At 38.0% G+C, this 12,350-nt stretch overlaps 1 protein-coding gene across 15 annotated transcripts in view; it reads left to right on the plus strand.

The window, feature by feature from the left end:
* ROBO2 (roundabout guidance receptor 2) overlaps positions 1-12,350 on the plus strand; it is a gene marked incomplete at its 3' end in the record, with an annotated part of 1,552,622 nt that overhangs the window by 842,112 nt on the left and 698,160 nt on the right. For 5 of the 15 annotated variants that reach the window (XM_080654548.1, XM_080654551.1, XM_080654553.1 and 2 more), the window contains exon 1: positions 7,320-8,057. The exons of 8 other annotated variants lie outside the window; for them this stretch is intronic. In XM_080654548.1, coding sequence (XP_080510674.1) covers positions 7,997-8,057 — 61 coding nt within the window. In that variant the 5' untranslated portion in view covers positions 7,320-7,996. Of the gene's footprint in view, positions 1-7,079; positions 8,058-12,350 lie in introns of those variants that run through there. 2 more of the 15 variants (XM_080654555.1, XM_080654554.1) reach the window with 2 other exon arrangements.

Consider the following 12,350-nt stretch of genomic DNA (forward strand, 5'->3'; position numbering starts at 1 on the left):
AGTGATCGGTTTACTTAAGAATGTCAGATAGTTCCTAGAAATCTTTTAAAAAAAAAGTTTTCATCTTTTTTTATATATAATTTAAACATGATTTAAAATTAAGGCTGAAAAATAGGTCTCCTATAGCTTTGAGTTATGTCTTTTTAATGTGTGTGTTTGGTGAGGAGAAGGGAGAAACAGAATAATAGGTAATTACCTGGATTTAAGCCAGCTGTAGAGACAAGATTAAATAACACACACACACACACACACACGCCCAAAAAAAAAAACAACAAACACAAAACAAAACCCTCAATGCTCATCATGCTACATAATTTTAATTGAGCACGTTTATAGTAATCAGTACTTCAAACAATCATGTTTGCCAAACGGCTGATGAGTAGTCTTAGGAAAAAGAGAAATTAAAAGATAGAGATTTGGTGAAACTTTTTTCTCATTGCTAAAAACCATAATTTAATTTAGATGCTCAATATATCGTATATTAGATACTATGTAAATTTACTTACATTTCATATTCCTACTGAATATACGGAACTAGTTATTAAAATAAAGAAAGTATATTAAACATAAAAACAAGCCAATGAATGCAATAGGGAGTCTGAACAATTTGTATCATATTGTCAAAAACTGCACTATCATTTTTGAGTCTTAACCATTTGGTCTCTTTATTTTTTACATTACTACTAGTATTTAATGAAAAGGCCAAAATTACCCAGAGAACAAAGATGACTTTATTCCTATTTTCCTTTTTGTTGAGTAAAATATTAATCAGTAGAAACTGCTAAATAGACAGATATCACCCAAATGGAAATATTTTGTTATGAAGTATTTTATATGTTATATTATCCCTTCATTTGCAGTTTGTCTATTAACTTGGACTATAATGATTTCTTTCATATATTTAATTTTATCACTTAAGGTAGAAAATGTGTATTTACATTTCTCATTTTAAAAAAATCATATTACTTAGATGCCCTGCTGGTATGTAACAACTAAAAAATTAGTATTTGTTGTACAAAGAACTTCAAGTACTCCACAGGCAGTCAAAAGTAATTTTATCAGGCAGAAATAAGATCATTTGGATATTGAAAAAGAATAAGAATCTGTGCCCAAACACATTAGTTCTTCTGTATAATAGAACCATAGGCAGTTCAATTGGATTACATGTGCCCTTGGATTAATTTCATACTATTACTGTAAGGAGGCATAAGCAACTTCTTTTTAATTTGAAGAATCCATTTTTAAATATATCTAAAATGAGTCAGTGAGCAGATAAACTTCAAAATCTGAGATCTATTGATAATGATGAGCCTTTCCCTGAAACTTGACAATTCCCATTTTTAAGAACAAAAGTTCTGTTTTGGATTTTAAATAATAAATCTTCCTATTAGGATTATAGTTATGTGTTGCTAAAATTCAATTATACAAAGCCCAGATTGGAGCAGATGGACTTGAAATAGTTTGGAAAAGAATCAAAAAGATTTTCTTGGGTTTATGAAATGTGTTGTAAAAATATCAAAAAGTATATTATTTAACATCATTGAAATTAGGCTATATACTAAAATAACAACATGAAAGCTTTAAATAGAGATGATGAAATAATGAGCAGAAAAAGACCAGTGGCACATATGAAGCCTAGCCTGTTGTGGTGCAAGGCCATACGGAGAGAGTTGCACTTGTAGAATATCTGTGTTTTTGTGAGGTTGACAACTTTGCTTATTTTTAAAAACACTTTCCCAATCTGGATGAGAGATTATCTTCCCTACCAAAGAGCTACTTTTTAACCATGTCAGAGGTTGAGGTTTCTTCCATTAACAAGATGGAGGGAGGGGGGAATGGAATTTCTCAGAATGAGGAGTACTGATGAAAAGAACAATCTCATCAGTGAATTCTGAGCTACCTTTATGTGTTTTTAAAAATTTCAAGTTTTAATGTGTACACACTTGAAAAATTATGCCTAGATATTATGACTTAGAATCCTTTGTTATTTATTCAAAAGCTGTGTTAACTTTGAAAGTATCACTGGACTTCTCAAGTTAGAAAATGATTTTCCAAACTAATTTTAAGGAAAAAAAATCTTTTGACCACAAGTGATGGAATTTGGCAGAAAATACTTTATTTTTGTGAAAGATTGCTACATTTTAGTCAACTTAATCTCACATCTCTAAAAATAAAATATTTTAATAACTCCAGGTAATGTACAAAAAAGTACTAATCATAGATAGGTACATTTATAGGCATACTGACTACACAGAGAAAAGTTTTAAATAAATACTTGGAAATGAGTTGATTGAAATCAGATATTTAGAACATATTTTGAAAGAACAATATGCAGTTTATCTTGGCTCACTCAAATAATTTTTGGAACAAGGTGGAGTGTAATTAAAAAAAAAAAATACCTAGGAGGGAATGAGTCATCCTCCTCTGATCTGAATTTTTAACGCTTCACTTATTTTTATTGTCCTGTGTTCTTTTGTAGATAATGACCCATACATTTCATCTAAATATGGTGCTATTATGGTGTTTCTATATAGTACAGTAAGGCAATCTTACTGGAAAATTCAAACTGAACAGATAATAAGTGGTGATTTGGGGGCTTTAAAAGATTCTTCAATTTTGAAAACAAAAACTGATCACATATTTCTGTATATTTTGTTTTTTCAGGAGTTCTCTTAAATTGATCAATCAAAGCGATTTATTAAAGTGTTACAGTACTTCTACAATGTGGAAGATAGACTGACATTTAGGAACATGGATCATATAGTCAGATTTGAATTCAAAGAAAGATTGCACATTTTATTAACTTGGGTTAGATATCTAACCTCCAGTTTTCTCATCTGTACAATAAGAATAATATCAATCACCTAAGGCTCTTATAGGAATCAAATGATATAATGAATTTTTTAAAAACCAAAACAACCCCTGAAATATAGTAAGTGGTAGTAGATATTAAATTATCATGGACCAACCTTTGATTTGCCTATATATATATCACCTCAGTTAAGAGAGCATGTTAGAAAGAACAAAAATGGTGGACTGGGTTGCTTGATTTATACTACATCCTTGGGGAATCTGGTATGGAAAAGAAATATCCAATATTGTGAAGATTGTCTTCAGATGATATTTTTTGGTTCTCCAGGAATGCCAACTCAGAAGTGTTATCATAAAGAAGGCCATTTGACCACCTTCCCCAAATTAGGGTTAATTATAGTCTCTTACACATAGTATCTTCAGATGAATTAAAATACACATTTATCTGGTATGCACATTTTGAGCACATAATACCATTCCAAGTTTTACAAACAAAAGCTTAAATTTCCATGTACACCTCCCTATTTGGTGACTTGTTTAAAGAACAAAACATAATTTATAGTATGAAAAATATTGAAGCCAACTGCCCATTTAGTTTTCTCTTTCTTAAACCATGTGATTAGGCCATGGTGGGGCTTCACTTTTCTAAGCCATTTCTGGCTTTTTTTCTCAATGAAAACCTAAAAAATATGTTTAAGCTAAAGCACTGCTAAAATTGAATTTTGAATCTCTACTAGAATGTTAAGATTTTAAGGATTCTTTTAAAAAGAAAAACTTAAGAGTGAGAAATTCATTTCTTCCATAAACAATGCCCCAAAAAGTTTGTTCAATTTAGTTAAAAAATACATATTTCTCTATACAGATCTTATGAAATCTCCAAAAAATTGTTTCCCTTGGACTTAATGTCCATATTACATTTCTGTTGACTCTTACTAGTACAGTACTGTTATTGTTGCTGACTTAGGGTTAGAGTTTGGTCAGAATCTTAAACTATCACTTGGTATGAGATTCTTATAAAATCAACAGTTTTACCCTAACCGGTTTGGCTGGGTGGATAGAGCATCGGCCTGCGAACTGAAGGGTCCCAAGTTCGATTTCGGTCAAGTGCATGTGCCTTGATTGTGGGCACATCCCCAGTGGGGGGTGTGCAGAATGCAGCTGATCCATGTTTCTCTCTCATCAATGTTTCTAGCTCTCTGTCCCTCTCCCTTCCTCTCTGTTAAAAAAAAAAAAAATCAATAAAATATATTAAAATAAATAAATAAAATCACCAGTTTTCCTTGAACTGATATGACATTTCATATCAAATGAGATACTTACCAATTATTTTTTGTTTATTTGTTTGTTTTGTTAATCCTCACCCAATGATACTCTTCCTATTGCTTTTTTTTTTTTTTTTTTTTTTACAGAGAGTGGAAAGGAGGGAGGGAGGGGGAGAAAGAGATAAACATCCATGTGAGAGAGACACATGGATTGGAGGCCTTCAGTATGTGCCCCAGGTGGGCTGGGAATGGAACCTGCAACCCAGGTACATGCCCTTGACTGGAAATAGAACTTGAGACCTCCAGGGTGTGGTCTGATGCTCTAACCACTTAGAAATACCACCCAGGGCTAAACTATTATTTTTAAACATCATGTATAAACTTATTTTCAAGAAAAGAAGAGAACGTAAACTCCAAATTATCTTTGCTATAGATATCCTGTGTACTAAAAGCCTAATATGCAAATTGACCCAATGGTGGGACAACCAACCGAATAACCAGTCGCTATGATGCACACTGACCACACCAGGGGGCAGACACTCAACGCAGGAGCTGCCCCCAGCCTGCAGGCCCCAGGTCAGCCAAGGCTGGTGCCAGTGGGGGCCCCCTGATTGCCCTGCTGGTTGCCCCACAGATCTGCCCTGATCACCAGCCAGCCTAGGGACCCTACCCATGCGCACCGGGCCTCTAGTTGTTACATAATGTAGGTGATACATGGGGAAAAGATGGCACCAGACTGAAATCAGTGGTGTTCTTTGTTACTTTTAGTAGGTAAAGTAGGAAACTGATGATGCTTGGTCCCAAATACCACGTAAATAATATAACCCAAAAGATGTCTCTTAAAGAAACTTTTTTGGGGGGTCACTTGTCATTACTCTACATAAGAACAACTGTAGTATATGAGACAGCATTTTTCTGCCCTAGGGCAACATTTGGTAGGTCACTCTCCTCCAACCTAGTGCCCTACTTCCCACACATAACCCTTTCTGTCTCTAAGTGATTTTATAGTCTATGATTTGTTAATTTCTGCATTATTTTATTAGGAAGACTATTTTCAGAATATTTTTAATGCACACTTCTAAGGAAATTTGACAGATAGAGACTTGGGTGTGGTGGTACATTGTTTAAAGGAATAAGGTAGACTTTGTTATCCCTGGACCTAATCAGAATGTTTAAAATGAACGTTTTAACGAATTATCAGTTATTTTCCAGTATTACAGATAGATAAGAAAAATTTTCATCCAATGAATTTGGGTTTCTTTTGAGACCATGGTATTAACTTAAACTTAGTCCTTTGAAGAAAAAATGAAGCATATGAACTTTTGTTGTTTTTTCATAGTGACAAAACAATACATTCAGGAATATTGCTGTGAAAATTCAAGTGATTTAACTTCATTCAGCACACTAATGCACTGTTTTTTTTTTCCATAACTAAATAATCAAAAGTGTGCTGAAATTACTCTTAATGCTTCACAAGAAGAATGGCTTGTTTGATTCTTTTGCAGGATATTTCATTACCATAATTTTCAAGAATGCTGAGGTGCCATAAGAACTCTCCTAATTGCTCCAAGGTAGCTGGCCATTTTTTTTTTTTTTTTTAGTACACAATATCAGGTACACCATAGGCAAGGGAGAGCAAAATTAAGTCGCAACACCAAAATGTACCCACCAAACAAAAGGTTCTTCCTCCAAGAACCTCAAAAGGCCTCATCAAAGAGAGTCTTTCTAATATTTTCCAGTAGGGGGAACTAAAGATTCACCTTCTAGCATTTAGCTCAGCTCTGGGAATGGCATGAGTTCCTATAACCCGTCTTCTAATCACCAGAACCGGCATCAAACAACTACCAGGGAGCCTGTGATCACACGTGGGCCCGGCCGCACTGGCCACACCGGCGGCACCGCAGACTCTGGCATTCCTTTGATCCAACGTGTCTTTCCTTAATCATCCCCGGTTCCTGAATGGCATACACTGGATGGGTGGGTGGGTGGGGGGAGGGTTGCCTTAATTTTCAGGGTTTTGTCATCTTTGGGCTGGAATAGGGTCTTTTTGAGCTTCTATTAGCTCGGCTGGGTTTTCAGCTTTCCCCATCCGTCGTTTTCGGATTATTCTTTAAAGAGGTACCCTCCTTACTCTGGAGGGTAAGGGGTTGGGGTACCCCCCTCCCCCCAACCGCCAGGCTCTCTGATTCCTGCTCCCATCTTAAGCGTATTCGGTGCAACTCCCTTGCATCCCACCTTTCAGGGGTCAGAAGGCAACCGAGTAATAGAAGAGGAGATGCCATCCCTTCCTCCTGTACCCCCTCCCCCCGGGGTTCCTCGAGGGGCCATAGATCTTGGCTAAAACAAGCCGGCAGAGGCTAGAGATTTCTGTACACCATCCCTCCCTTTTTCCTGTACCTTTTTAATGACATAGGAAGCACCACACACAACCTTTCCGCTCCAAAAGGTGGTTATATTTTGTTTCCTTTCATATTCTCCCTGTAGTTTCCACATTTTGCTAAAAGGTGAAGTGTACTTGTGTGATTTTAACCGGTAATGAGGCAGTGCCCTGGGTCCTGGAGGATGGAATTTTTCCAGAACGCGCGTGCATCTCTGGCAGAAGGAGGGATGAATAATTAGGAAGGGCTTCCATGAAATCACTCACCGAGAAAATTACCTGCCCATTATACGGGACGCGCCGAGGAGCGGGAGGCTGGAGCTCACCGACCCTCCTGAGGCGGGAAGCAGGGGACTAGGCGGCCCAGAGAAGAGGAAGGAGTTGACCGGTGTCTGCGGCTCCGAATTTGTTAATTTCCGTCCCCTAGGGCTCTGGGCTCTCGTGCTGGCCTCTTCCTCGGCACAGCCCAGCCGGCTGGCGGCCCCTGCACCGAAGGGCTGCGAAGTGTGGAGGTGGAGGGCTCCCCCCGGCCCCCCCCCCCGCCCAGACTCCTAGCAGCTTTCATTCCTTCCCTCTCCTCCCGCCTCCTCGCTTCCCCTCCTCTAAGTCTTTCCACCGCCCGCAGCTGTAGGAGGAGGCAGACGCTCTGCTGCGGTGAAGGCAGCGGCGGCGGCTGGAGCGGGGGGCTGGCAGCGGGACCGGGCGGGCGGCTGGACCGCGCGCTCCCTTTCTCCCCGGCTCCGCTCCCGGCTCCCAGGCTCCCCGGCCGCGCTCCGCGCTCTCCCGCAGCCGCCGGGGTTCACAGTCGCTCAGAGGCGGCACCGCGGGGGTGGCCGCAGCCTCAGCCCTGCCCCTCTCTTCTTCCCTCCCTCCCTGCAGCCCTACCACGTAGGAGTTCACCTTCTCCGCCGAGTCGTCTAGATTTCCTTTGCTTCTCTGGAAACGAGAGAGGTGGAGGGAGGCAACGCGGCTGCAAGGGAGAGGCACGCCAAGCCGGCCCGCCTGCAAAGTGTTGCTTTGACACCTCCAGATTACGGAAGTTAAGTGGAAAAACTCTGGACGTGGAGCTGCTGCCGAGAAGGAGACCGGGGAAGAAAACCAGTAGGCAGGCCAAGGGTTTTCCGGCAGCGCCCTGGCAAGTTTGTGGAACACTTTCTAGGAATTAGGTCTTTTTCCTCTCCCTTCCTCTTCCTGACTTCTGAAGAAAGAACTTGGTTTTGGATTGCAATGGAGCCTGAACAGTGAGGGTTAGACACACTTGAATAATCTCTCCGACTGGGCTACATTTGTGGGAATTTAGGAAGCCAGACTGGAAATACAGCAGCCTTTGGTGCACCCTCTGTTAATTTTGATGAAGCTAAATGTGCCCCATCCAGGACCTCTCCACTAAGCCCTTCTCACCTTGCGATTTGCTCTCCTTGACTTTAATTAGCATCTAGGAAAGTCTGAACTTTGGACCTACCTCTTCTTTTGATACTTATTTTTGTACTTTTACTCTCTGGGATTGGTTTCTTAAAACAATCTGGATCCTTTTTAATATGACAAAATGAGTCGGCTGATGTTTACACAACTACTGCTCTGTGGATTTTTATATGTTCCCGTTGATGGTAAGTTAAAAATGCTTTTATCCTCCCCCACCAAAAAATACACACATTTCTTCCTGAGAGGGATGTGGGCTCTAAATAAAATGACATTGTATGTATAAGTCCCTTTTGGCCAGGTGTGGGGTCTTTGGGGGGGGGGCAGATATTTTAAGTCTTTTGTTTCTAAACAGCTGCAAGTGGAACACATTAGTAGTCGCCTACTGTTGTTTTTTAATTAATTGAGGAGTTGGACAATAAATGATGGGATCTTAGTTTTGTTAGAAGAGAATTATTAAAGGAAATCTATTGAAAGTCTAATACTGTGGTACTGCTCTGTTTGGTGTTTGTTCTTGTATCTGAACTTTGACTTAGACACTCAAGTGAAGAAAATTAGTAATGGATGTTGCACCGAAGGTTCATTGAGTTAGGAATGTGGGACGAGGTCTCTCAGGGAAAAGTGTGTATCACCTTCATGCTGGCCAGTGTCCTCCTAGTGTGAAATCAGAATGAAGAATTTAGATCATAGAGGGAAAACTGTCAAAAGGGGACTGGACCAGACTCCAACAAGGGGAAACATAAGCTCCGGGCCTGCTGGGGGCAGCTCTGTCCCCTGTGGCAGACACAATAGGGATCGGAAACAGGTGCTGGCTGTGTCTCTCTCTAGGTTGAGTCAGTGTGTCAAGCAGCCAGCATTTTGCCTCTGATTCTCCTGTCTTTTGTTCAGATTTGGTTTCCTGGTATATTTTCTTTGGATGTCAGTTTCTTGTGAGAGAATTGCAAAATCCTATTTTTGGAGCCGTTTTGAATGACAAGTGGAAGTAATCATTTATATGTTTTATTGTTTGTTCAAAGAAGGAAATCCAGAGGACATTTGGTATTAACATTCTAGGGACTTTAATTTTTTACATCAATGGAAAGAATTGGTCTAAGGAGAAGATTGGAGCTTGCCACCTCCCCCTCCTGGAAATGGGGATTGTAGTACTTTAGTTTTTTAAACACTGTACTGGTAAAAAATTGGAGGTGTATTGGTCCAAATATTTGAGCCATCATAGTTGCTTGTTGCTACATAAACTTTCCTCCAGTATATGCATTGTGGACAAATTCATTATTTGGGACACTGCCTATTTTTTGCCCGCCTGTAGGAGCTAACTTTGTTCTTGGCAGCTGCGATGCACAGAACCCAATATATTGGACTCAGAAAGGAAGCCTTTCTATAAACATGAGGCAATACAGATGAATTTACCTACTGTCAAGTGGCTGTTTTCAATCCTGGACTACATAAGTACCTTTGCCTCCCAGCGATAGAAGGCAAGGCATTCATGTGGGCACATTGCTTCTCTCTTCCCCGTTCTAAGTAGTAGATGTTTAGGAATTAATAACTGTGAATTATAGTGTGGCAATATCTATAGTCATATCTAATAATTCACTATGCATTTTCTTTAATACATTTCCCTCTACAATACATTAACATCTCCATTACAAAAAGTTTTACATATTTTTTCCCAAATGTGTTTGAGTATTAGAATGAGAAGACTTGGATATAAGTTTTTGGGTAATGTGTTCTCATAAGACATGAATTTACATTTTTCAATACCAGAAATACATGTAAAAGCTATATATTAGACTACAGAATTATTGCCAAGTTTTGTTGTTATTGTTGTTTTTTATTTTTTGTTTTGAATCAGTGTGTAGCTAGGAGGAATACAATTAAATTGCTCAGTGGAAGTGACAGAGGGAATCAGAAGAGCTTGGTGTTACAGAATGTAATTAATGTACCAGAGTGTTTGGAGATATATGAAACAAATGCAATTAACCAGCTTGCTGGAATAGCAGTAGCAAGACATCATTTCTCTCCTGTCCTCCCTCCCTCCTAGCCTGCCTCCCTCACTTCTTTCCCTCTCTCCCTTCTTTCCTTCTCCCCCACCCCCACCTCCCTCCTTCCCTAGGGACACACATAGGACTTTTGTTCTGATATAATTTTATAGGATAAGGGCGGGGGATTTGTGTCTGGGTCACCACCATGCAGCCAAATGTAGCAAAAAAAAAAAAAAAAAAAAAAAATGCCTAGGGTTAAGAAATTGAAAAGGTAACATTATTTTTTTTCTGTGTTAAACTAATTTTTGTATTTAGTATCTAATATGTCAAAAGCAAATAAAACTATGGACACTTAGTAAGTTCCTATGTAAATCATACTGTTGACATTGGATTGCCTTTGGTTTACTCCAGAATGATGACAGCCTCTCCATGGGGACTGTTGAAAATTTGGGATGTAGACAACACTGCCCTCTAGGCTGTTTCAACACTGGGACTGAGTGTTCACATGTATAATGAGGGAGTTGCCTGGTAGCTCTTTAAGCTCTCTTACTCTTCCAGGATTCCAGGATTTCTGTGTACTTATTATTCTTCTTGTAAGTGTGTGCTCATTCTCCCCATGAATTTCAAATTTAGAGAGGCTTGTACCATTTCAAAGATATACTGACTATCCTTGTGCTAGACACAAAAATTAATTTTATTCAGTGACAAATGATACATAGATTTGCATTGAAATTTGCTTGGTGGGTTATTTATATGTGCATTTTTATGGCATATGAAGAATGTTTGCATTTTGCCTTCTCATAGAAGGTACATGCTAATATTTATGATTGTTCAGTATTGTGTGTCTGTAGGAATCCATAGAAAATAAATGTTAAGTTAGTTGATAACTATAGGCAAACTTTTCTATTTGGATGTCAATGCAGATTTTCTCATTTGATAGAGATTAATCAAATGCAGATTTTTCTTTTCTATTAATAGGAAATTATGTAATGAACTTAGCCTTTGTTCTCCAGATTTTCTTTATTTTTAAATAAGGATATGGTTTCACAGTCATTTACAGGGAACTAATATAAACCATCACAAGACTTTTAATTACATCTATATCCCATACATTCTGTCAATTCAATAATTTTATGATACTTTAATACTTGTAAAAGGATACTTTTAAAATGAGAATAGTTTTCTTATCTAAGCCTTAACTATTTTTTTCCCCAGTGTGGTTTCCTTTAATGAACCCCATCTCCCTGAAGGATGATGCGGGTAGCTAGGTGGTGGCATGAGGTGTTCACTTGAAGATTCTGCCCTGATTGAAGGCTTTGCCCATATGCAGCCTTAACTATTCTTAAATGGAAATGACACACATGGTATTTGGGGAGATAAAGATAATGTGTGCACAGTGCAGATATATAATCTCATACAGTTTTATACATTTTGCTAAAGTGCTTCTTTTAGTAATAGGCTCATTATTGTAGCCATATGTAGTCCATTTCAGAACTTAAATTGCATATAAGTAACCTGAAATTTGTTCTTGGGACTATGCAGTAATATGAGGTTTGAATTGGCTTTGTTTGAATAACCTTTGAGTCTAGGCAACATGTGGACCATAAACCAAAAGGATTTCTTAGAACATCAAAAAAGACCATCTTAAAGGGGGAAAAAGTCATGGTTATATGAAAAGAACAATTCTGGCCATCTTATCCCTGAGCAGCCTGCATAAAATAGCATTTTGATAATGAAAATATGGATATGTAGCACATTGAATACATTTGGATGCATATATAATAATGAAGGGAGCTCATGTATGTGGAATGAGTGTCCAGTAAAATCTGCTTCAGTAGTTCCTGCATTCTGTAGGAGATAAATTTACTTCCTATGTGCAATTTGGTTTTGAAGAGTATTAAGAAGAAAAAATTCCTTTTACTTATTTCTTCTCTTACTCGTCCTCTTCTCCTTCTTTTTTGAACCTGATATAAGGAATTAAAGAAGTATTTGAAGAGTAAAAAAAAAAAAGTGAGGCTGTTTCTTGAATAATAATTTAGAATATCTGCATTTAAAGGAGATAATGTTTTACTTTTGGGTATATCCAGTTGGGTCCTCAACTTTATCATTTTTCTTTTCTAATACTATATAGCTTTATGGAAACTTATTTTGTATAGATCCTATCTTTTTTTTCAGTTTAGACAGACAGAAGTCTACAGATCGGAGTTCAAGCAGACAATGGAAACTTATAGAGTATCATTTTATAGATTAAATTTTAAAGAAAATATTGTTATGTTTTTTACAGTATCTCCATGTATGGACCTATCAACCTAAATCAATACATTAATATTGATTTTTTTTCTTCTTTTTAATTATTGACTAAAACATAAAGCCTTTTAGGGGAAATTACCATATATTTTTTAAAATGTGTCAACAGTGTGACATATTGTAATAGAGATCTAATAGAGCATTTAAGTGTGTTAGTCTCAAAATAAAGTGTAGCAATCTCACCCAAAATACATA

This window comes from Plecotus auritus (genome assembly GCF_963455305.1).
Source record: "Plecotus auritus genome assembly, chromosome: 2".
NCBI classification, from domain to species: domain Eukaryota; kingdom Metazoa; phylum Chordata; class Mammalia; order Chiroptera; family Vespertilionidae; genus Plecotus; species Plecotus auritus.